The sequence below is a fragment of the Bacillus rossius genome, chromosome 1 (assembly GCF_032445375.1).
Source record: "Bacillus rossius redtenbacheri isolate Brsri chromosome 1, Brsri_v3, whole genome shotgun sequence".
Classification (NCBI taxonomy): domain Eukaryota; kingdom Metazoa; phylum Arthropoda; class Insecta; order Phasmatodea; family Bacillidae; genus Bacillus; species Bacillus rossius.
The window spans coordinates 353,382,675-353,408,826 of NC_086330.1; the positions used below are offsets into that span (position 1 = coordinate 353,382,675).

Below are 26,152 nucleotides of genomic sequence, written 5' to 3' on the forward strand. Positions count from 1 at the left end.
AGACTAAATAACTTGAATAAATCTTGCTGCAAGTTAGAATACTTGCCATAACAAGCTTTCTGCAAGCTTTGACAGCTTTTCATGGCAAGCTTGCTTCAAGTTTGTGCGTATGTATGTGTATAAATACATATTCATACATGGAATATACAGAGTTATCACGGAAAACGTGGCATAAAGTTAATGGGTAGCAGGAAATGCCAAAAAAAAAAAAAAGACGAAAAAAAGAGCAATTTATTATGAACTCCTGTAAAGTTGCAGAACGAAGAGTAGCTTGCCAATTTGAATTTCCCGCGTATTATGTGCCACTTCATGCTCCTTGTGATGTAGGAGACGAGCGTTCCGCAGATGTTTAGATAAGACTTAACATTCGCATAGATGGGCCCATACGTTGAAGCGATATGAATTGCAGCAGGATCAGTACGCAAGGGTGACTATCTGAAACTGGAAGTTTCATAGCATGAATGTGATATACACCAAACAGCTCATTGCTAGTGCATTTGGCTAAATCTAAACCTTTAGCTTGTCACCTGCTTCCCGCGGAGCATTCGAACGTCACAGCGCTGCGATCACGCGTCCTCTCAACAATTATTGGAGTGGAACATAATTCGCGGGAAATTCGAATTGGCGCGTTACTGCTCGCGCCTGTAACTTTGTAGGGTTTCGTTTCGGAACATAAATTCATAAACAGAAATATCTTGTTTTGGCATTTCCAGCCATCCGTTAAATTTATGCCCCGTTGTTCGCGATCATTCTGTATATTAAATATAATTATTTTTCTGTGTGTTACAATTTACATCAACAAGGCCATAATCAAATATCAGTTATTGTTTAGATAAATATGTTTAAATGTTAATAAATATGCCCAACCTGAGGATAAGTGTTTAGCAAATATCCTGGATTCAATTCCTGATGAATTTTCAAATTTTGAAGAAATTCTTTCCCGAATCTATGAATGTGTTGAACCCTCACTCACGCCTACATGGCAAACAAAAAATAATAATAACCCTACCATGAAAACCCCATCCTCGAACACGAGTATCAAGAAATCATCATCGGAGTCTACATATAAAACGAATGTCGGGAAGAGGGTTTACATAGATATGTCCAAGATTATTATTATTATATTTGCCCCATTTCTAATTAAAGTTAAGTGATTGTCCATGGGCCCAAATTATAGCTTACAAGTTTTTTTTTCTTTAATTTTCAGAAATTCCCAGTTATAGAATAGGAATAAACAATTACTATATCCTAGTTCCTATACATCGGAACGGTGGCCCTCTCCCCTTCATAAATTCATACTGGTGAGCTTGTACAAAGTGAACATGTCCTCCGTATTGGTTTAAAAGGCGTCTTAACAAGGAGTATAGCTGCTTTTGCAATCGTGCGCGCGCATGGAAACGGAACAACGCTTCGCGCCGCAGCAGGTCGTTTTCATGCGCGGACCGGATTGACGAAGAGGGAGAGGAGAGACGCGGCGGAGGACGGGCCCACGAAGACGTGCGCGCGTGAAACTGGAGCCAAAGAGAAATAAAAGCTTGACGGATCATCGGCCGGAGGGACGAGTTTCCCCGGCCCCGCCCGGTAGCGCCCTGCTCGTGAACTCTTGGCCGCGGCGACGTGCGCCTCCGTCGGCCGGGCCGCGTGACGTCACGCGCGCGCGGGCACGTGGCCTCCAGCGCCAGTCTCGAGCTGGAGGCGGCTCGCGCTGGACCAGAGTCCCGGAAGCACCGTAGGTGAGCGCATGCATGTGCATGTCAGATCGTCCCGCGCTGGAGTCACAACAACGCCGCGGACATAACGCACCCTGAGTACAAGACTATCGTAACTCAAAAGCAGTGCAATACCATCACAACTCAGATACCATAGTCTTGCACATATTCTTTTATAATGTTTTCCAGAGTGCAACACTACATTATTTGCCACAAGTCCCGTAAAAGTAAATATAATATTGCGATAGTCTTGCAGTGCCTTGATAATGATGTTTTCCTGCTTATGGTAAAAATATGACAAAAACTCAATTTTTGAGTTACGATAGTCTTGTACTCAGGGTGCGATAATACTATTCCCAACAAACCGCGTTCGACGCATCTATGACGGACGCGAGCGTGACGAAAACCGGCGGCACGCGACACAGTTCCCGATTAGAAATATTTTATATTTGCGTTCGCGTAGCGGGCGCGGCGTTACTGAAATGCGTGTCAAAATTTCGTTTTAGAACGATGGTTAAACTGGTGCATGGTAATTATATTATTCTCTTTTTTAATGTTTTGCTTAATAAATCTATATGTGGAATCTATGGAACGTTTTTACGCACAGTTTTACAATTGTATGTTGAAACTGAATTAAACAAATTACTCTCCCAAACATATCGATCAATAAAACGTGCAAGAACTGGTGGCTGTCGTGTTTTTTTAATGTACAATCGTTTATTTTTGGTTGTCGCGCGGGTAAAAACCGTTAATTTTCAAAATGACGCATTATTTTGCTGTCGCATCGCCAAATTCGCGTCGCGCCGTCGCGTTGTGATTCCAGCATTAGAAAGATTTTATGTTTGCATCGAGTAGAGGATGGGGCGTTCCTGAAACGCGAGTTAGAATGTTGTTAGGTTCCTTGGTATCTAATATTACTATTCTTATATTTTATAGGTTTTTTTTAACTTTCTTTGTTTTTTAATTTTTAAATATGTATAAGCACAATGATTTTTCCAAATGATTCTAAATTCGAATTAAAAATATTTCTTTCAAACGTGTTCTTTCGGGTACAATGTCCACAATTACGCGGTATTGTTTTTTATGTCGTATAGCGTCCTTTGTGTTGTGTCGCATCTGACGCGCGATTGTGATTCCAGCACAACGCACACTTTGAAATCATATTTGGCATACCGTCCAAACCTCTGTATGTACAGTTTCCTGTTGACAGCTGGAGAAAAAAAAACACACACACACACAAACAGAAATACGGTAAAGGAATCTGCCTTGGCTTATTGTAGGATATCACCCTAGCATTATTGCTTTAAAATATTTTGGGAAAGCATGGCCCAGGATTCAAACTTATATATTTTTGGAACGCAATTAAAATTGGCTTGACATTGCCTCGTATATCGTCCAGGTTATTTAATTGTCTCTCGAGACTTCATGAGCCGATGGTTCACGCCCGACCTCCGGCATGACTCATGATTTATGAGCTTTATCGAATTGGTTACGGAGTTGTTCGAAGCACACCAATAGCTTGGAGGCATGTATTTATCTTCGTGCGGCACAGAACACAAGCTGCACTTTAACAGTACCATCAGTTAGTAAAATATATCAAGTGTCTGTCACTTTAAACAGTTAAATCTAACTGTGCTTGAAACTAGTCCGAACATTTCTGTGAACATTCTTAAATATTGCTTTATGTTTTCATTGCAATACATGATATATTATTATGTCTTGCTTAAAATTGTATATTATTTGCGTAAACATAGTAGTTGATAAACCAGAGTGGAATTGCAGCAGAAAAACGTTATTGGCAATGAACTGAACGGCGAGTACACGTCGTCTGTCATTGTTTACCTGCGTCGCTATGGTTACTACAAGGTCAAAGTCGGCTTCTGACGCTAAGGCGTCAGCGCCTCAGATTACCATGCTGCTGTCTTAAGTTACAACAGTCCCAAGTAATGGCCACGTAATTTCTCACGAAGTGGGGTGAAGTAATTTTGATTTTTCGTATGTTTAGTGTACCTGATGGTTGATTTCAGATACTACAATAAACCACTTATCATCCATCGTTCATTTACGTCACTTAACACAAAGTCACTGGTATTTTTAATATTTGTCTTTATGTGACTCTTAAACCGGGAAACTAGTAATTAATCTAAACATATAATCATGTTTAGTCATAGCATCTTATTACAGTGTTTTACCGTTTGAAGTGCCACAGTGATAAGAATCACAATCCGCTTTTTCCAGTGACGGATACAGAAATGGTTTTCTTGGGTGGCCGGGGAGGGGGGGGGGGGGGGGGGGAGTGTTAAAACAAATTAGGAAATAATTTAAAAAATTGGCACGTGTATTAAAAAAAACTTACTAGCTATTGATAAGCTAACATGCTGATATATGGGCATACAATAGTAGGTGTGAAGCGGCGTGGCTTTTCTCAAACAGTTGAAATTGCAAGTGTTGTAACAGCTCACCTTGCATCACTCAAAATAACATACTGTATTCACTGATATTTTGCACATCTTTTCATAATTTTCGGGGGGGGGGGGGGGAGGAATATATATCCTTCCCCCCCCCCCCCTTGCGTACCACTGGAATTTCTTTAGAATCTGGGTTCTCAAACCAGGCCTGGGTTCTCCACGTCTTTACGGAATCAATCCATCGCATGTGGAAAAGTTAAAGTTCCTTAAAAAAACAAAAGCCATCATCGCTTTCTTCCCCAACACCCCTGACCAAGATTGGTTCAAAAAGGGGGGTTGCGGGGTAGGGAAAATGCTCCTCCCAAGCTCCAATTTTATTTTCGTTCGTCAAAAAAAAAATTGTTTTAAACTATTTTAAGGATCATTTTTTTTCGAGACCATGAACTTTATAATTGCTCCATGGCCAAGCTATGACTTACTTAATATCATTGTCTGCAACTGCAGCCATTCTTTGCAGGAAAGCCCCTCCAGAGAATAATTCCTTCAGCCGCCAGTGCCTCTAGCAGTTTTGTTTTTGTTGCGTGTCTCTCCGCCTCTGGTGGCAATTGCCTCCGGCGGGACGCGAACCCGCGGGGGAATTAACGGTTTGACGGAGTTGCCCTTTGTTCCGTGGCGGGGGAGGGGGAGGTTGACTTGACAACGCGCCGACCGCGGCGGCTACACACGGGACGACAGAATTGCCCGACACGACCAGTTGTTCCCGACCGACCGTCGTGTCAGGGCCTCCCCCTACACGCGCACCAACTAAACAAGGTCGTCAGGGGTCGACGACTACCGCCAGACCGGTCTAGAACAAGTGCTTGAGGCGCGAAGTGCTCTTAAAATGACTCATTATCTATCTAAACATTAAAAGAAAAAAGTCGTAGCGTAGCTTTGTGCGCGGTGATTCTTACAGATGAAGGACGTAGAAAGAAGAGAAGTGTGTGTGTGGTTTAAGACCTGGTTGCTGAAGAGGAAGTTTTTCACCCATATGAAACTTGTGAAGGAGTTAGATGCAGACGATTACCGTAATTTTATGAGGATGGATGAAAATTGGTTTATGGAACTCCCTGTGAAGATCAGACCCTTCATCGAAAATAAAAATACGGTCATGAGAGAATCCGTATCTGCTGAGGAGAGGCTTGTAATGCTCCGTTATTTAGCTACGGGAAGATCACTAGAAGACCTGAGGTTTAGTGCTGAAATATCTCCACAACTACTGCCATCTATTAGCCTATTCCCGAAACTTTCCAAGCCATATACAACACGTTAAAGAAATGCATTAAGTTATGTTAAGTTTTACTGGTGTGGTATTATGAAAAAATGACTCATATATGGTTATTTTACATCATATATTTTAAAAACTAAGGTAATACATATATATTACAGCTAAAACATATTAAAGTACATAAATACATTGATATGTATGTGCTATTAAATCAGATAGTATGACAGTTGTTCAATAGTAATCACAATTGAATTAAGAAATAAGTGCAATGTGTTCAAAGTTATTAATTTAATTAATAATACATGATTGGTTATCCTCGGTGGGGTTGAATTGTTAGATGGTTGTTGTGCTGCTGCTGTTTCATGTGATGGAGTAATCATAGATGAATTAGGTGAAGTAGTTGATGAATACGGGGACTGTCTGTTAGAAGGGGAAGGTGAAGGAAAGTGTTGGGGTAAATTATTGAAATTATGGAGATTTTTAACTAATATAAGTGTAATCAGTCAAACGACCACGTTTTCTGTAAAATATTAGTTCTGCCATCAACTTTTGGGCTATGTCTCGTTGATCGGTACTGAGTTCTTTCAACTGCAAACCGAAAGGCTTGCCGATGACCTCTCACATATCATCTCTGGAAGCTAGCAAAGCATGGGCCGTGTTCACTAGGGTCTCTTTCTTTTTTCATCCATTGAAGTTCGCAGCCTTTTACGTTGCTACGAAGGATTTATATGAGTTGAAGTCGATGTGGAAGTTCCCCTTTCACCTGGCTCAACAGTTACCTAACACATATAATTATTATTAATCAGAAAAAAATTGACCGTTAGATTAAGCTGGGGCTTAAAATGGCTAAAACCCGCGTGTACATATTAATTTTTAGGCATGTAGCAAACGGTAAAGTTTTTTTTAAAGCAGCTAAGGTACTTGCATTTCACTTTTATCTTCATTTCTGCACTATATACTGTTACATACAGTTACTGTTCATAGCTCATAGTGTACGACGAGAAGACTGCGCGCCAATTCATAATCTGCACTTAGAGGAGATAACGCGCTAGAAGCTCCAACGAGCGTCGCACTTATCATCCCGCCTCAATAACGTAATTACACCCCATGACTTGACGGGCCCCTTAAATAGATTATAGTAGCAACAACATGAGACGTGGGACAACCACGATGTTGAACTTTATTTACCTTTCGTCCTGCGTCTCGTTGTCAACGAGATAATTAGAGACAGACAAACGCTTTGCAAGTCAGGGAAATTGGGGAAGCAATCTGCATTGGAAGGAAGTAACCCGGCGTTTGCCTGGATAAATTCCGAAAACGATGGAAAGTTGATAATTAGTATGATGGGTAGAAACTCGAACCCGGGTCCTCCACAATGTAAGGTCCGATCTCGCGTAACCCTCGCACTGTCGAGCATACCACCTGATTTTTTTTTAACGTGTAAAATTTTAGCTATCGGTATACGGCATTTGGTAGCTGTAATTTCGGTAATGTAGCTGAAGTCGCATGGAACGTAAATGTGTAACCACGGTGCTGCCATCTGTGGCGGATGGCGCAAACTAAAGTTCACAAAGCCAAAGGGCTTTAACCGTTTAGTGATTTTTAACAAGATGAGCTGTATTTTAATACAATTCCTTGTCGAAAATCATGTCAAAAGCCGGGGTTTCGTATTTCTTTCAAGACATTTTCGTTTTTATCAGAACCATTTCATTATATAATTTAACCTTCCGTTCTGCAAATCGAATGATTCGATAGTCGACGTAGTTGCTCTGGCAACGAATTCTAGCGGCGCGTGCGGAAACTACAAGTGATTCGCGTCCAGAAATGTAGTTTAAAACATAATTTACGTATCTTTATCACGCTCGGCATTATTTTAAAGAATTCTACGTTAAATTTCGTGTCCGAGTTACGTACTTGCAACATGAGAACACATGAATTTGCTCTGCTCGTTACCGAGGTTAGATGTTATACATCTCTGGCGAGTACTGAATGACTAGCTCTCATTTTTTTTATTGTATTTTTAAAAACCGATGACATCGCCTGGACTTGAAACTTGCGAACTTTAAATTAGCGGTTAATCTTACCACTGCACAATCAAGACAGCTAGCTTTGAAGCCGATGTGGCGAAGTCTGTGGCAGCTGTGGCAGTACGATAGAGCCCACGCCACTCATTATTGGTAAGGATGAATAATTACGTGTTGCAGATAACTTCATTTTTCCTATAGCCGTGAGCACCGGAACGTTTACTCTTACACCATGCAGCGGGATTTTTTAGTGCCTAGAAAAATGTACTAGTGTTAAGAACGATGTGAAGGAAGCCAAGTTTCGAAAGCATTAGCCCTTATGGGCCAAAATACATACATGATTGGATTATTATTAAATCTGTAAAATTCAATCAAAACTTTTATGGGATAGAATTCTGTGCAGTGGATGGACAATCAAATATAACGAAAGGGCATACACATTACTTTATTATTATTATTATTATTATTATTATGGTATGATGTTTTCCCTATTAGTTTGTTTTCTAAAATTATATTAATTAATTGAAGTCTTTATTTATTTGTTGGCTAACAACCAGAACAAAATAAAAGATTCTGCGTTGAGCCCAAGAATTAATTTGGTCGTTGTAAATTTCCTTGGCCGCAATTCCGTTTAGTTAGAGACTTTCTCCGCCTTTGTACACACAAAAAACAGTTATGAAGACAACTGGTGTTTATTTTAAATTTTAATGAATGAAGCAATAAAAATCGTTTCTTCTTAGAACTGGTTCAATGTATATGTCAGTCCAGTTTATTTGTCAGTCTTGGTTTTCCACAGGGAACTTCTTTCTTTTGTTACGATTTGAATTATGTTATGTTTTTTTTCTTATGTAAACATTACCACCGCCAATCCTCTACAGAGAGAAAAGGGGGGGGGGGGGGGAAAGTTCTTCAGCACGTGGTTTAAACATTCCCACCGTCATTAGCCTTCTGCCACAACCTCGCCAACCTTTTCCTTTCTCTCGTGCAAATTAAGTGAGCACCCTATTGGGAGGCGTGCGAATCCCATTGTTTGGTCTGGAGGCTGTAATTACAAGTTAGGATCCGGAGGCCTTGAGACGTGGAGGGCGGGTGGGGGGAGGGACTGTCGTGCTCGGGGGATATGTGACGAGACGGCTCGTCGTGCTAACGCGACGCGCGTCCCTGAGATGTCCGAGTTGTCGGTCTTGTTTGCTCAGCATGCCGCGCGCGTACACCCGCCGTTTCGGAGCGGTGCGCCCTCCTCGCAGCGCGCAGCGACTTGTGCGGTCCGGAGCTCCGGCCGATGTGTTTCTTCACGCGCCGGGGAAGATGAAGAGGGTGATGATGCAAAAAAAAATAATTAAGAAAAAAAATTGGTTGACTGTAAAGTCGGTTTACGGACGATAGTTTAACGTGACAACGTCATAACAAAACATTGGTGAAATGATTGCATACTTTTATGAATAAAATTGAATCATTTTTATTTTAATAATAAAATAATACATACTTAAAATTATACTAGTAATCAGAATTTTTAAAATGCAAGAATAATTAACCTTTATTGCCGAAATTATTGTTGTTGTAATAAGCAATGAAAACCACGTTAACTTTTCACTTCACTTTATAAACAGTCGACGAAACAGTTCACGTGTAGATGTAAGTTGTGTGCTGCCGCTCTTTTTCTTCTCCTCGGACGCATAGGCCAATCGAGTGGAAGAGAGATAGATGCGGCGCAAGCGTAACGGGACACAGCGTAACGGAACAATGTGCGTAACGGGACACTTTTTCGTGCGTGCAGCCGGCGTTCATCGATTTATTAGACGTCACGTCAAAAAATATTCCCACTGACGAGATTTGAACAAGCGCGCGCTCCACCGCTGAGCTACTAAGCCTCTTGGGAGTTCAGAAGGAGAATGTGTGTTATAATAACTGTAATGCCAGTTTTCTTTTTTCACTATTACGATTTTACTTTACCAAATATATTCCAGGGTAGCATTCACTATCATGAAGTTTCATTTGGCGCGCCAATATGTTTGACACGTCCCCTAATGCTTACGATTTTTTTTTTTGTGTTTCTACACGTGGGTCCGCCATCTTTGTGACACATTTCCGTTCTCGACTTCCGTTTCCATTTTCAAGAATTTACTCCTACCAAATGTCGTATACCGAGAGCTAAGATGTTTACAAATCAAAAATATAACAGCTTTGAAGCCAACACGGAAATATTTTATTGATCGCAGGCTTCTGTAAGTTCAATTATCCACTTTTATTTTACAAGACGACTTTGAAATATGTCGGCGCGTGTCGATAGCACAGCCAACGCCACGGTGATGACAGCCGTGACGTCCCTATGCTTGCCGCGGTGGTTTGCCATTGCCTTCCGCGGAACGAAGGTGAAAGGGACATCACAGACACACGGTCCTGAACCCAGGCCCCTTGGTCCACCAGTAAGGCACAGGCCCCAGTGGGCAGACAGTGATTCACTTACGTAGTAATAAACCAATGTAACGATAAACTAACGAACAAACGGAGGTCACCATGACTGAGAAGCCAGATCACTGGCAGGGGAAAAACCTATATATATATATATATTTTTTTTTTTAAATAGAGATACATGGCTGACTTTGCTGTGAGCTGACGGGTTTTCTCGAGGTCGTTCCAATGACTTCCAGTCGCCGCTCCACCAATGACGCTTCACCCATCATGGTGCGCTACTGCTGTTGGGGAAATATTTGCTCTACTTCAAAAATTCTAAACGTTCGTGTCGTATTTTTGTCGGGAGAAAGGCAAAAAAAAAAAAAAAAATTGTATATCTGAAATCCGACCAGACTACGAAGCTCAATAAGTTCCTTTGTGTAATGTCAGATGCAGGTCCACCAAGAATAAAACAACGAGAAAGACCGTCGCGGAAGCATGCCACACGCCAAGGCCATGACGTACGCACGATCATTACCCATCATTCCTTCGGGAAGGATGAGCACGACAAGTGACGTCACGGGGTCGCCACCGCCAAGCGCGCTGTGGGCAAGCAAGTAGTTGAGCAATGCGGAACTCCCAGCGGACTTCGCTTTAGGAAGTCTCTCGGCGAAATTCCTGTCCCAAGGTTTTTGAGACGAAACCACAAACAATTTCATGTTATTTTTGTGCTCAGACGCGGATTCGTTCTACTAACCGCAACTCGAACCTTCGTGACACCTGGGCGACTCCCTCAAGCTTCAATGTCAGCTGCTTGCAATATTACGGGTATTGTTTTATTTATTTTATGTTTACGTCTTATGTCTACTTATACTGTGCACTTACTCAGGGGACTGGGTAACCAAACTGACCGTGTCCTAGTGTAGGACCATCCTATCCCAGCAAGGTGATTTCAGGAAACTAGGTGCTGTCGAGAGTTTTGGAGGAAGGTCCGGGTACCAGTTGGGGGCCCAGCTGAGTTAAGAAATGCGTGTTTTTGCCCTCATGGAACAAAAATTACAAGTCCATCGATTATAAAATCCATTTGAAACCTTAGGTACAAGTAGGTAGGTTCAGTTCGTTCTGGGACAGGGGCTGGGGGCTAGGGAGCCGGGGAGCCACGGCGGCCATCTTGAATTATGTAACTTCCGGAGGCCATCTTGGTTTACGTCACTTCTTGTGGCCATATCGTATTACGTCACTTCCGGTGGCCATCTTGGATTACGTCACTTCCTGCGGCCATCTTGGAATTGAACTTGACCTTAGACCCCAGTGGCCATCTTTGATTCCGTCATTTTGTTTTCTAAAATATTCCGCCATTTTGTTCTCTAGAACATTTCACCGAATTATGACATCACGTCGACCATCTTGAAAATCCTCAAACATTAACTTAGAAAATCGGGAATAATTTTTAAAAATTTATAAAAATATATTAATAAAATTGAATTTCAAAACTTGATGACTTCGTCATCGAGCTCCTCACTTCTGTTCGTTGCACTTTTCGTTACCATTACATCATCGAACACCCCACTCCTATGCGTTACACTTTTCGTTACCATGACATCATCTAACACCCCACTCATATTATTACCAAAATAAATAATAGATAATTAATAAAATTATACAGGCAACATTTGCTGGAGGCAACCATATTGTTTTCTTCTGCTGGAGACGGTCGTCTTGTATAAGGTCACTTCTAGCAGCCATCTTGGATTCCACCATTTTTTGTTTTCTAGAACTTTCCGTCACTTCAATCGAACGCGCTACTCCTATCCGTTACACTTTTCGTTACCATGACATCATCGAACACCCCACTCCTATGCGTTTCACTTTTCGTTACCATCACATCATCGAACGCCTCACTCCTACACGTTAAACTTTTCGTTACCATGCGGACGCGGACACGTACGTATTATCTCGGCAATACTGGAGCTCTTCCATTTACGATATGACGTGCGACCAATAGAAGATGAGTATTTGGCCGCGGTTTATTTACGTTTTAAATACGTTAAAAATTGTTTCAAGTACAAGAATATTTTAGTATTCTATTATTGTTTTATGTACTTTTTTTTTTTTTTTTTTTCGTAAAATTAATATTTTGTAACGGACCTAAAGCCTCGCTCTGGAATCACAGCGAGATGGTGGCGACGCGAAGATTTCTAACCAATCACGTAAAACACATCTATGACGTCAGCGCGAAAAAAAATGGTGGACGCAGCACAAATCCCGATTAGAAATATTTACTAATAACGTTGCGTCGCGGGCGCTTAGTTACTGAAATGCGTCTCAGAGATTTGTTTTCGAAAGATAATTAACTGATGCATTGGTCATTTTATTATAATTATTGTTGTATTTTTAAAGTTCTGTTTACTAAATTTATCTGTGAAATCTCCTAAATATGTTTACGTACAGTGATTTTTACAATCGAATGTTAAATTTGAATTAGATTGCTCTTTCAAACATGATAACTGTGTATCAATAAAAAGTGCAATCATTGATGACTGTCGTCGTATGTTTGGTGAGTATGAAACGGAAGAAACATTTTATGCACAATAGTTTATGTTTGGTTGTCGCGCGGGTAAAAACCGCATGTCAACAACGTTATATTATGTTGTCACATCGCCATCTTCGCATCGCGTTATTGTGATTCCAGCATTACGCTAATGGGGCGAGGGTCGTGAGTTCCATCCCAACTCCCTGGCGTGAACCAAATTACCAAAGTACCTATTAGGTATCCGAGTGTCTGGAAGCGGGGTGTGGTCACGTCTGCATGGTTACAAGGTGTGCGAAGCTTTTTTTTTTTCCCTCTTGTTGCGCCATATTGGTTAGACGCCAGAAACATTGGCTGAAGTGCAGTTTTTTTTTGCATTGTGGAAACAGTTTAAATTTATTATTATTTTTTTAATGAAAGTTCGTTTTAACGACGGAGATTCCGATTCATTCGTTAACGAGCACCATTTCGCAATGTTTTGGGCGGAACAATATGACGATGGCGAGGTAAAAAAAAAAAAAAAAAAGGACTTCGTAACTCTATGGTTTTTGAAGTCCACAATGATCGTGGATATCACGTCGCCTGTGCGACGCATGACCACGTCAAGATGGCGGTGATCTCGCAGGCGGGAAGCATGAGAGCAGCCGTGGCGACGCTGGCGCTCCTGGCGGCGGTGGCGGCGGCCTACCCGTGGGCGGGGCGCTGCGTCCTGAGGAGGAAGTGCGAGGCTGTGGCCTGCCCCGCCCTGGAGTGCGCCGGCGGCCAAGTCAGGCCCAACGCCAGCTCTTGCGGCTGCTGCCCGGCCTGCGTCAAGCTGCTAGGTCAGTGCCCAGTGCCCAGCTTGATCTCCCGTCGCAGCCAACACGCACACGCAGCCTGGCATAGAGGGATATATCATCCCCTTCACGAAGTTATGAAACAATGGGCGAAATATCAGTGAAGAGTCTCACTCACTGAGTGAGACTACTGCTGTAGGCCCATATGCCAATGTGCTAATGTCCATAATTGAAGTTTTTCTCACTACACTTGTTCATTTTTTTCTATTTTGATTTCGAGATTCCCCCCTCCCCACCGATACACACCGGAAAAAAAAAAAAGTATCTGGCAACACATTGTTTGTTATACATCACAGTTGAATTCCGTGTAATTCAATCTAACTAGCTACAATAGTAGATCGGAATTAGCATTTACACAAGCCCGGCATTATTATTAAGGGGAGTTAGCTCTAGGTTTAAACTCTTACTTAAGGTCCCCGCCTATCAGGGGTGTATCTGTGTTAGTGAGACGGGATGAAAGGCGCGACGCTCGCTGGTGCTTCTAGCGCGGTATCGCCTCTAAGCGCAAGGCTCTGAACTGGCGCGCAGTCTTCTCGTCATGCACAGGGCAACTATGAGATTTGAGCGGTTACCGTAACATTATATGGCGGAGAAATGAAGATAAAAGTCCCTAAAGTGCTTTCAAGAATCTGTAACAAGTTGTTCTATGCCTAAAATTTACTCTGAAAACACCCCTTTTAACAATTTAAGCTATTTTAAAAATATAGTTTAAAAACTTTATCCGGAATCGAAAATACTTCTCGGTCCTCAGCGAATTCTTAAATGCTTATCGTAATCACCCCACTCGGAAACCTTGAGTAGCTTTCAAAGTTACGTTTCATGGTTTCGTCTTTAACATGTATCTTTATATTAATTGACGCATTCATTTCAAATGATTGTGGATGAGGTAATGACTCTCAAAGGTTTTTTAGGAAATAAAAACAAGCCTCTCCAACAAAGGGATCATTGTAATTCCACCATATCTTAATGATGAAAAATTAACAGCTGAAGAAGTGGAAACTACTTACAGCATTGCCGACGTTCTAATTCATTTAAAAAAGGTGTATTAAAACAAATTAAAATCTTTACATTTTACACAATCAGTTGAAGTGCTTATGCGTTCACGAACTTGTTTATTTGTGTTGTCTTTCGGTAAATTTGCAGTCTCCTACTATTCAAAAAATTACATAAAAACAGAAATTACCAATTAAAACACATTTAAATACAGGTAAACAAACATGTATATTATATTGGTAGATAAAAAGAGCAAAAAAAGCTAGACAACAAATAAACGCTGGTGAAATACAATCTGCGATGAATGGCTTTTGTTATTATTATAATAATCAGTAGCGGATCCAGGGGGGGGGGGGGGGGCGCTAAGGGGCTCAAGCCCCCTCCAAAAGCATCTGGGTCCACTATTGTTTAAGTGTTTGCCTTGGTAAAGCCTAGCCTCAGCTGGGTCAAGCCCCTCCCAAACCAAAATCCTGGATCCGCCTCTGATAATAATGTATGTGTATTTGATTATTTGATATTAACTGAAATACATGTAGGTAAATAGTTCGCAAAATAAAATGTCCTTATTTTGTCAATGCCATTCTCATCATACGTTAAGTGTTTTTCTAATGTTGTGCATATATGTTGTTTTTTATCAGAACTGGGTATAATGCATAGTATTAATATTTAATTTAACATTTTTATTTCTTGTATAGAAATAAATATTTAAATTTAACATTATTTACAGCTTTTATTATTCACTTATTCCTACATGAAATAGTACACAACTTATAATAATATTTCAGCCTGGCCTCCACTAATTACTATACCACCTGAGCTTCCACAAAGCCATGACGTACACTCATTGTAAAATATTTTATTTGATAATTGTCTGTGGCTTCAGATTCCACATGTTTTCAGTATTTCACATTTCTAGCGGTGACACCAATGATAATTAATGAGAATCTGCAAAAAAAAAATAATTTTCTAGGAAACGAGTGAAAATTTCCTCTGCTCGCTTAGATGCGGGGTTTTATTTCATGGAACCATTCGGGATAATCTGCCTCAGGGGCGCAGCCGGGGGGGGGGGGGGGGGTTAGGGGTTCAACCCCCCCCCCCCCTAGCACCAAATCTTTAATTAATTTCTTATTCATCACTCAAACAAATTTCATATTAAAATTAATAAAAAATTTACCATTACAATATTTAAATTTAAGTACCGAAAACTGCTAAAATAGCACTATTTTACACCTTAAAATCCAAATTTTCCCGGGGGAGGACCCCCGGACCACCCCCCCCCCTTTAATACGGGGGAGGGGGGGGGGCATGCTTCTTAACACCCCCCATACACAATTCCTGGCTACGCCGCTGATCTGCATTGTCGCATGTTGTTACAGAAATGAAAATTGTCTTCGCATTACTAATACACACATAGTTTTCATAAGAAATATATTACTTGAGTCACAATGCCACAATAAAAACGACGCTGCCGACACACTCAGTAGCCAGTGAAAGATAAGATCAGCGTGACGTCAACACGACGAATCTCGTCCCGAAAGTACATTATTCTCCTAACCTTAAATTAAATATTTTTTTTCCTTTCACTAATCCACTCTTACAAATGATTATAATTATATATGCAAATTATTTATTTATAAATAATAATAAGAAAAAAAAATTTCAGTGTTTAAATGTCCCGGCAGATATAGGTTCGACAATCCAGTTACTGGTACGATTTTCACATTTTCATACTCGTGCATGGTGCAGTGTTGCCAGATTGTCAATGTCAATGTCTCGTACCAAAGAGCGAAAATTCTCGTACGTCACACAAAAAATCTCGTACACAATGGTATTGTAAAAGCAAAAGTTTAAATTAGTTTCTACAATATTTTTATATTTGAGTTACAAGCCTAACAAATCTAAAGTAAACAATTTTCACAATCCTATGATTACATAAGTAAAACATTATTAACAACAATTTTCACAACAATACAATTATTCCTGCCATTCACTCTTTTTGAATAATTTTTTTCGTAAAAAATATCCAGTTTTTTTTAATTTTCGTTAATTTAACATACAAAAATTATCTAAATTGTGAGTTAGGGGTTGTGCATTTAACATTATTCTGACTCTGGGTCAGTGGCGGATACAGAAAAATCTCAAGGGGGGGGGGGGGGGGCGCAGGTCTACCTCTTCCACACACTCCCTTGTTACGTCACCTTGGTTGCTTGGATGCAGCCAGAGATCTTTTTCCAAGCTCTATCCGTTTCATTTACGTCTCGCCCGAATATTAAAGGTAAGTGTATGAATGTGTATTGTATAACATCGGCGGCCGGGTGCGCGCCCTCCCCTTGCCAAGAACCATGCTTGGTGCTGGGCTGCCCTTGTCAAGGGCTTTGAATATATATACTGTATAGAAGTCACCAGCCCAGGTTAAAATTTCTAATACGGTTTTGAGGTAGTTGGTTAATTCACCGCCGCAATCGCCACCATCTCTAGGGCATCGACTTGTGGTGGTCCCTAGCGGACAAGTGACCAACTCTTCAAAAACCCCTTCCCCCTCCTGTTGAACGACGTTGAGCTGCAGTGAATGATAGGTGGGGGGTGCGGGGGATGACAGCGGGCGACAGCGCTGCGCTCTAACGTGTAAATAACAACCAAGACGATACAGGGCTTTACGGCAGCGCACTGCAGCGGTGAAGTTCCCAAGCTGCTCATCATATGCTTCTGAAAAACGTATAGTAAATCCTATCCACTCGCGACTTCTATACAGTATATATATTCAAAGTCAAGGGGCAGGGGGGGGGGGGGGGCGCGCGCCCCCTGCGCCCCCCCCCCCCCCCCTTACGAATCCGCCACTGCTCTGGGTCATCATTTCCTGTGCTAGACAAATAGAGGTTGGCACAAGTCAACGCTGTCGGGCAGGAACTTCACTTAATGATATTAAATTACAAAATAAATGTTTTACACTTGTTTTGATAAAACGATACAATAAAACTAATATAGCTTACTAGAACCCGGTTAAAATAAAAAATAAAAAACATTAAAATTGATCTTTAAAATTCTCGTACAAAAGCGTACGAGATCCAACTTTACCTCGTACAACGTACACAGGTTCTAAATTATCGTACAAATTCGAGAATTCTCGTACGTCTGGCAACATTGGCATGTGGTCTATAGTTCTATTAAAATAAACAGATAGCGCTAACTGAAAAATATATTCGTAAATTAATGTACGCTGTAAAAGTATGAATTTATCAAGTAAACGATGTAGGGATGATTCAGAGAGTTATTTTCCGAAGAAAAAGTCGTAAAGTATCTGTTATTCATATTGTTTCATGCTAGATCGAGGTGATCCTTGCTTCCAAGCAGTTAACGAAGAGGTCGCTTGTAGCGCTGGGCTCGAGTGCAGCGAGAAGACAAGAACGTGCGTGCCATCTATCGGTAAGTTGAAGACGTTGTAGTAAGTAACCGTTTAACAGTAATGAATTATGTTATACATACAATTACAATTTAACAATAATTTTTATGGCTACTAAAAATTCTAGAATTGTAAAAGTAACGAAAAAAAGCGTACCCGTATGTATTCGTTACTATAACAATTAGTACTCGTTACTATCGTATCGTTACGTTACTCGTTACTTCTGATACCGCATAACATCGAGTCGTATTGCGTACGCGTACAATATGACGTCGCGTAAATAATAATAAATAGAATATAAACAATTAAAAATATTTGATAATTAACAGTTTTTGTTAACTAAGAAACAATTAAATCTCATAAGAGCGGCTTTATTATATTATCTCTTTTAAGATAAGAACAAAAAAACGTGAAAATACGCGATATACCTTTAATAAACAGTAAAAAACTTGGACGACGAATTTCCAAATTATACTTTACTTAATAAACAAACATAGTTCTTTGTAACGTAAAATAATCGAATATGCGCGCGCATGCGTAAAACATACGAAAAATGCGAGTAACGAAATGCATCCCTGTGTAACGTTTCGTTATTCGTTGCTAGATGGCTCATCCGTTACTCAGTACCGAATACGTACGGTTTGTTACGGCTCTAAAAACATTCACATTGATTTCACATAATTAGTCCTCGTAACCTCATCGGCCTGTTGGTCTAGGGGTATGATTCTCGCTTCGGGTGCGAGAGGTCCCGGGTTCAAATCCCGGACAGGCCCAAATTTTTTCAATATTGTAATTCTTACATGCACACTTCACACAAATTTTGCTGATAAACATCATTTATAAGCTAATTTCAAAACTACTTTAGAATTAGTAGATTTTATCATAATGAATTTTATGGGACATATTTAATACATACTTATTTTAGTTATTAAATTACAGAGATTGAACTTTATATTATAAGCTAAGCTGTCATGACTTATTTGGTTCAAATATGACTTGTTTTTCTTTTTAGCACGGCTTTAAAATACATATTTTTTTAGTGTAAATGCAGAAAGAAACAAAAATGATTATCAGTTACAAAGTAAGCCTTTGTTACACTTTAGGCTTCTTAACAATTTACACATAATAAATAAATAATTAGATAGTTCTAATGAATGTATTTATTCATTCTTCAGCATGGAAGTATTCGTATGAAATGTTATTGTAAAACAATAGATGTGAAATTAGAACTGCGAAATTCGTGTGAATATTGATACATATGTAAATAAAAAATAAATTAATTCTTTACACTGAGACAGGGCCTCTAGAAAAAACTAAGGTCCCGAGAGCCAATCAATGTGTCTGGTATCCTCCCCCATTATTCGATGTACAACTTTTCAAATCCCCACTCCCCCCCCCCCCCCAAAAAAAAAGAAGCCTAATTACTGTAAACTTTACATTGACCATAGCTGTAAACATGATCTGTGCGTATCGCATTAAGTACTTATAAAGAATCTGACGAATTATATTTAAAAAAAAATTGTAATTTTCCTCCTATTAGGGTAGAAGAAGCATTAAAAAGAATTCTCAAAAATCACTTCCCCCTCCCCCCAGGTGACTACGGCCCCTCTCTCTGGGTTCAGGCTTTGAATATATATACTGTATAGAAGTCGCCAGCCCAGGTTAAAATTTCTAATACGGTTTTGAGGTAGTTGGTTAATTCACCGCCGCAATCGCCACCATCTCTAGGGCATCGACTTGTGGTGGTCCCTAGCGGACAAGTGTCCAACTCTTCAAACACCCCTTCCCCCTCCTGTTGAACGACGTTGAGCTGCAGTGAATGATAGGTGGGGGGTGCGGGGGATGACAGCGGGCGACAGCGCTGCGCTCTAACGTGTAAATAACACCTAAGACGATACAGGGCTTTACGGCAGCGCACTGCAGCGGTGAAGTTCCCAAGCTGCTCATCATATGATTCTGAAAAACGTAGAGTAAATCCTATCCACTCGCGACTTCTATACAGTATATATATTCAAAGGTTCAGGATTGGATGTTTGTGATGTCATCCCGCGTAAAGCAACGCTAAACCACCACAGAATCATCATGCCTTGGCAACATAGGAATGACACGGCTATCAACACCATGTCGTTGCCTATGCTCACAACACCCAGTAATGGGTGAAACGACTCATCATTATCATCAACATTATCATCATCAGGGCCGCCGAGAGTGGGGGGGGGGGGGGGGGGGGCAAAAGGGGCAAATACCCAGGGGCCCGGGCGCCCGGCTGGGAAGTGGAAAATAAATGGCTGGAAAAACATTTTTCCCCTGCTATTAAAACATCTTGTACTCTATATATATTTGTTTTGTGTGTTCCTAAAACTACAGTCGATAACCAATAACCTAACCGAGCAGTACTTGTAACATTCAGTTCACACCAAAATACTTGCGTAGTAGCAGAAATGGGAACGCCAGGTACGAGCACAATAGGTTTGCTTGGTCCCGTACACCCCTCCACTTGGGGTCAATGCCATTAGACTCGCCCTTCTGAAGTAAAGAATGCGGTGATGGGCCCTGGCTGGAGGGGGGGGGGGGGGGGTGTCATGGAGATATCTGATGAAATGAAACATCTCAAATCAATTAATGTTTCAAATATTGGTCCAAATCAATTGATACCAATTCAGCTTTTAAACACACTACGGAGATTAAAATTGGATAGTTTATTTCCAAACGTGTGTATCGCTGTTCGAGTGTTCTGCACAATTCCCGTGACAGTTGCCGAAGCCGAAAGGTCCTTCAGCAAAATGAAGGAAATAAAAAATGTACATCGCTCAACCATGTCTCAGGAAAGGATTAGTGGGCTCACCTTGCTTGCCTTAGAGCCTGATCTCGCTCGGTCATTGAACTACGACGATGTAATTAACGATTTTGCTTTGAAAAGGGCACAGTAAAAAGATTTGTTGTGATTACTTCTGAACTATTTAATTGTTTGTAAATCAATATTATTGAGTAGTATAATGCTTTTAAATGCATTTATTATATGTTTAAAATTTTAAATACTATACTACAGTGTATGATTATTGTGAATGTAGTGATTCGATATTAAGTAATGACTGTTCTGTTGTAAAACATTTTGAAGTGTTATTAAATTTAGACATTTTTATATAGTATATGACATTCGAATAGTTGTGTTTTATTAGGATGTAAAATATATATCATTGTTATTTAAAATGCATGTCATTTATGATTTTGCATCGAACTAAGGGTATTAAATTAATTTGTATAAATTATTAATATGTATTACACATTTTTCAATGTAATGAACGTGGTTCAATGTGTTTGATGTTTTTGAAGTAATAATGTTTATTATTACTTTAAATTATTTTAATAATATTTATATTCAGAATAAATTATTATACTTATGGATTTTAAACACTCATATAATAATGCAATTTCTGATTACCATTTAAGTTTTGTTTTAGCAATATATACATCAAAATTAATTATTATTTGTATTTTGATGGGATTTAACAATGTAAAAGTGCACTGAGATAATACATGCAAATGCTCTTTTTTTTTTTTTTTTTTGCGTAACTAGGAAATCTTTATGTATCTTCAAATGAAGGATGCAATTTTACGATACCATATATATTTATAGTATACGTAGTACGTAGTAGTGGTATGCAAAAAAAAGGAAGGGGGCCTACTACCCCAGCTGCTCAGGGGCTCACAAATTCTCTCAGCGGCCCTGATCATCATTATCATATACATAGAACAAAATTACCTTTACTTAGGGTAAGCGTAAGGTAAGTGCAGTGAATTTAGTTTTTAACAGTATGAGTTCAGCAGTTTAATTGGTTTTGGTTATTTATTAAGGTACTATTCACAAGCCTCCGGACAGCTCTCGCCATCCTCCATGCGGGTCTTCAAAGCAAACGCCATGGAATTCTCCTCCCAAGTGTTCGTGGGACGGCACCTACGCTCCGAGGCAGTGCAATGCCAAGCACTGCATGTGCGTCGCCCCGAACGGCACTGTGCTGCCATACAAGCAGTTACGCAAACACGAAGACAAGATGGAATGTGGTGAGTGTGCGATACAAATACTTATTCGTATTTTTAGTGATTCTTGGAATGGGAACGAATGATTTCAAAAGTTTATTTATTTATTTATTTTGGACATACACCATTGCAGATCTCCAGTGTATGTAGTAGAGAAACGTGAAGAATGTGAGTTAACAACACGAACACGTGGGCTGACAATGTCTATGTTTGCAACAACAGTTAATATGAGACACGATCTTGGAGAACAGACGACCGAACAATGATACTGCGTGACGTCACTAGGTCTATTGCCGCTCGGGTGAAAATCGACATTGCCGGCGGCGATGGGGCGTTCGTAGCGTCGCACCAACATGCACCAGAGATGTCAACTTGGGGGAATTCCCCCCAAATTAAGGGGGGAAACCAAAATATAAAGGATTTTTTTAGGAGGTACATTTACTTAGAGGGTTTTCTTAGTGGGTACCTTAATGAAGACATTTTTGAGGGCGTGAAATAAAAGTGTATATCTTTTTAAAAAAGAAGTAAAAATAGAACAGCAACACAAGTGGTGCTGGTGGTAGAATTGCGCACCACGACTAACAACTTGCTGATCAAGATATTTCCGTTTTTACTTTTACCGTTCAACGTTTTCCTTTTAATATTATGAGTTGTCACGTTGAGGTTGTGTCCGTTAGTTTGTTGTCTACTCGCGAGTTTTATAAATAAGTCGTTTATTTCTAATTAATTATTCGTGTTCAAATATTTCCCAGAATGCCAAAATATACTAAATGTATCCTGAACTTCAAGGTTAGGTAACATGTATTCTTTAAACCGAAATTAAATTCGTACATATTTAAAATTGTAGATACAAAATGTTATTTTTCATAATTATTATGCTCTGGCCAGAAAAATAAGGCAATGTAAACACGCATAATCTATATTGAAAGTAAAAAACGAGGTTCAAAAGAAATTAATTTTAGCTCTCAAACAGGGTGTACAATGAAAACTTAAAGGGTTGTAAATCGACAGCTAGGGTTTTCTTCAGATTTATTTACAATTTATTAACAAAGAAAATTGTATTAGAATATACATAGCGTTGATTGATATTCACCTCTTTGTTGTTGGCTCTTTTTAATGTGATGAAAACAGTGCTATTAATTCATTTTTATGTGAATGTTATGCGTTATTTAACCAAGCCAAAGATGTGTATCTTGTAATTGACTACATAATTTCCCACAACTTGTTTGATCATAAGAGGTAGGCATGACTACTGCATAATTGCTCAATTTAGCCAGTTTAATTTGCAAACTTATTTTACATCTCAGCTTCTGGAACTAAAAATAAATGGTAAAAATCTTTCTCTGGAAACATTACAAACACGGTGTAAAATAATATATCTGTAGGTAACCACCACTATGAAAGAAATGCATTATTTTTTAGTTCGAAGTTTTATGCAACTTAACGACATGGTAACGAAAAACAGATTCAGTTTCCATAATTTTGTGATCACAACTTCAAACTGGAAGTGTTTTCCAAATGAAAAAAAAAAAAAAAAACTGGTTTAAACATTAGTTTCTGCACACAACCAGCACCTGGATTCACAATTGACGAAAATATAAATTTTATTCCACTGCATAATTTTTTATATGCATCCAAGAAATATAGGGTAAATCTTAATTTTCTCATTATGGAGATACTCATTAAGTTCTGATATTCTTGGTTTTCACTGGCCAGTAATTCCAGTAACGGTGGCTGTAGTTCTGATGATTAATTTTGACGAGTGCCAATCGATTGGAAAATCTTTACAAGGGTTGCCTTGGTACAGAGATCTGGCAGTGCCATTTGCGAGACTAGAATGATTATCGAGCAAACTTGGTCCAAGCTCCTGACCTCAGTGACCCCAGCATGGCTGAAACTTTCTGCCCCTGACCAACTTTTCTTCCAGACCATCCTTTTTGGTCCTGTACTGAACCTGCCTTCTTAATGCTTGCATTAGTTTAACCCCACATATATGAGCCCAGGGTTTTCCCAGTGTATATGCAGGGTTTACCTCCCCTAAGCTTAACTAGTTATAGTCTATTGTTTAAGATAGGGGAGTCAGTTATGGCATCAATTGCTGCCATGGTTGGCGAATCCCCGAACAAATTACATGATGGACGTTACCCTTTCTGCATGGCTGAAACCCAGCATGATAAGGCATACGGGCTTCGGCCTAAGACACATTTAGATTCTTCCGTAACCCAGACGTAGAATAAGTTGGGTAAGGAAATTGATGATTATCAAGCATCAGATTTTGGCACACTATTATTGGTTACATAAACAATATTTTTAGGAGATCATAATGTAAAAAAATATTTTCAATGCAAAGCTTAATTTCCACATAAAAATTTTATTTTTAAACAATGAAGAAACAAATATGTGCAGTAATTTTTCAAATGGGCACTTAGTAAATGGCAAATATAGGTAAATCAACTTAGTTAAATTAATAAAGTAGAAACATTTATAATGTTTTTTCAGTTATTATTATACTGAGCCTAAATAATAAATCAGGATACTGTTACAGTGAGTTTTATTGGTTTATCTAGTGTGACTGAATAATGTAATTTTTCATTCCAGTGTGCGCTCGAGTGGAGTATGCAATGTCCCAGTTTTGGAGTCAACGCCACGTAATGTGCGACCCCTTTGGCAACTACAAAACTACCGTTGCTGCAGAAGAAAATCCTTAAGAAATATAATCCATATTTGACAGTTATTAATTTTGTATTTGTTTTATCAGTGTCTGTTTATAAAAAAAATTGCTAAGCAATCAATTTAAGTTTACGTATTCGAGTTGATATACATAACACCAAATATATTGTTAGAATGAAAACTAAACTCAGTACTGTAAACCGGGGTGGATATAAACAGAAAGGGGGATGGAAAAAAAAAATATATAGGTATATTGTTTTACAAACAATTCTAAAATTAATAGGTATTTTCTTGTTCCTTAAATTATTTACCAATATAGTTTATAAAATTATATTTATTAAAGAATTTTGTGTTTAAATTTCCTCTAGCAGACTGTTTCTATTGGTCCCACTGTTTCTATTCACCCAATTTTACGACACACCCCATTTGTTGGGGCAGAGATCTCTGATGCTGGGATCACAACAGCGCGACATATGCGATGCTAATAAGGTGATGTGACTGCAAACATCACAGTATTGTGAAAATGACAAACAAAGATAAACTATTAAAATCTAAATATAATTATTTTTCTTGCCATTTACCTACGCACCAAACTTGCGACAGCCATCAGTCCTTGCAGTTTTTTTAATCAACATGTTTCATAGAAATCTGTATCCTTCAAAGTGTAATGTTAAGTTGGAAAATACATGGTACCTGATTACATTTAAAAGATAACAGAAATAAATTTAGTAAACAAAAGTAAAAAAAAAATACACGGATAATAATAATAGTATTACCAATGAAATATTCTATGACCATCTTTCAAGAACAAATTTGCGAACTATTTTCAGTAACGTAATGCTTGCAATGTGTATTGAAATAGTAAATCTTTGTGATCAGAAAGTATGTCGCGTCCGCCATTTATGTTGCGCTGCCGTCACGGATGTGTCGAACGCTATTGGTTATAAAAATATTCGCATCCATCGCATCGCATCTGTCGTGCCATCGTAGTTCCAGCGCGAGGCGCCATGCTCATGAGGTTGTGTGTCAGTGGTTCAATCCCAGCTACGGGCATAAATCAGTATACGAGCACAGTGTCTGTTGCAGATGTTGTTCGGTACCCACTGCAGTATTGGATGTCTCATAATGCACGACCATGGGGCGAAAACACAGGAAAAATTGTCTGTACTCTTATGAGTAACAAGTTTCGATACATAAAATTTTTTTTCTGTAAAGTTATAAGTGAAACACTGAATTATACAATTCACTGATGAAAAGTTTATTGGTACACAAAAAAAAAATTTTACTCTTACCAAACAAGTATGGTAGTCTCGAAGATTATGATACATACATGGAGAAACAGCATTAAAATATGCATACAAAGATAAAACGTAATGGTATTGCTACAAAATGTTTTTTAGCTGTTTTGTTTTGAATAGAGTTCTCTGTCTTTAATGTGGACTTTGAAGACACGTCTGTTAAAGGACAAAATTGAAATTACAAAATAAAATTTTTGTTGGACATACACCATTGCATTGCTATCTATATATTAATGTCATAGAAATTCAGGGTTAGCATTGTCATATCCCTCTCTCCTCCCTTACACCATTCTTACAACATCACTTTATATATCCTCTCCCTTTGCACTATTTAAATTTTTATTATTTATTACCTTTCCACCCCTCAGATGTTGCAAAAAAAGTGAGTCTAGATATGTAGCCTAAGTGATTATTTATTTTTGTATGAATGTACTCGCAATGTATGTTTTAGTTTGAATTTGCCTTGTTTTTATTAAAAATGTATATCGTGGGGGTGAACACTAAAACTAGGTAATCACAAATACTGTATGTTGATCCGAGAAAAATGCAAATAAATATTAACGTTTTTTCATGATGTTGAGAGAA

General features: G+C 39.2%; 1 protein-coding gene and 1 non-coding gene across 3 annotated transcripts; both read left to right on the top strand.

Moving 5' to 3' along the window:
- The first annotated feature begins 1,680 nt into the window (after positions 1–1,680).
- Positions 1,681–26,152, top strand: LOC134528237 (insulin-like growth factor-binding protein 7). Of its 2 annotated transcripts, XM_063361675.1 has the most exons (5): positions 1,681–1,733; positions 12,958–13,153; positions 17,486–17,584; positions 21,417–21,623; positions 24,198–26,152. In XM_063361675.1, exons 2-5 carry the CDS (start codon positions 12,967–12,969, stop codon positions 24,305–24,307), a joined length of 603 nt encoding a protein of 200 aa, XP_063217745.1. In that variant the 5' UTR covers positions 1,681–1,733; positions 12,958–12,966; the 3' UTR covers positions 24,308–26,152. The 2 variants fall into 2 exon arrangements, with proteins under 2 accessions (XP_063217745.1, XP_063217746.1); XM_063361676.1 differs by lacking the exon at positions 1,681–1,733 and having other exon boundaries at positions 12,951–13,153.
- Trnap-cgg (transfer RNA proline (anticodon CGG)) lies at positions 18,263–18,334 on the top strand. The gene has a single exon. It is a non-coding gene; the product is annotated as a tRNA-Pro (tRNA).

Bases quoted from the DNA above. Each gene is read 5' to 3' on its own strand.
- LOC134528237 (XM_063361675.1), top strand. From the start codon at position 12,967: ATGAGAGCAGCCGTGGCGACGCTGGCGCTCCTGGCGGCGGTGGCGGCG. The intron at 13,154-17,485 runs GTCAGTGCCCAG...GTTTCATGCTAG, and splicing joins GGCCTGCGTCAAGCTGCTAG to ATCGAGGTGATCCTTGCTTC. The intron at 17,585-21,416 runs GTAAGTTGAAGA...TTATTTATTAAG, and splicing joins AACGTGCGTGCCATCTATCG to GTACTATTCACAAGCCTCCG.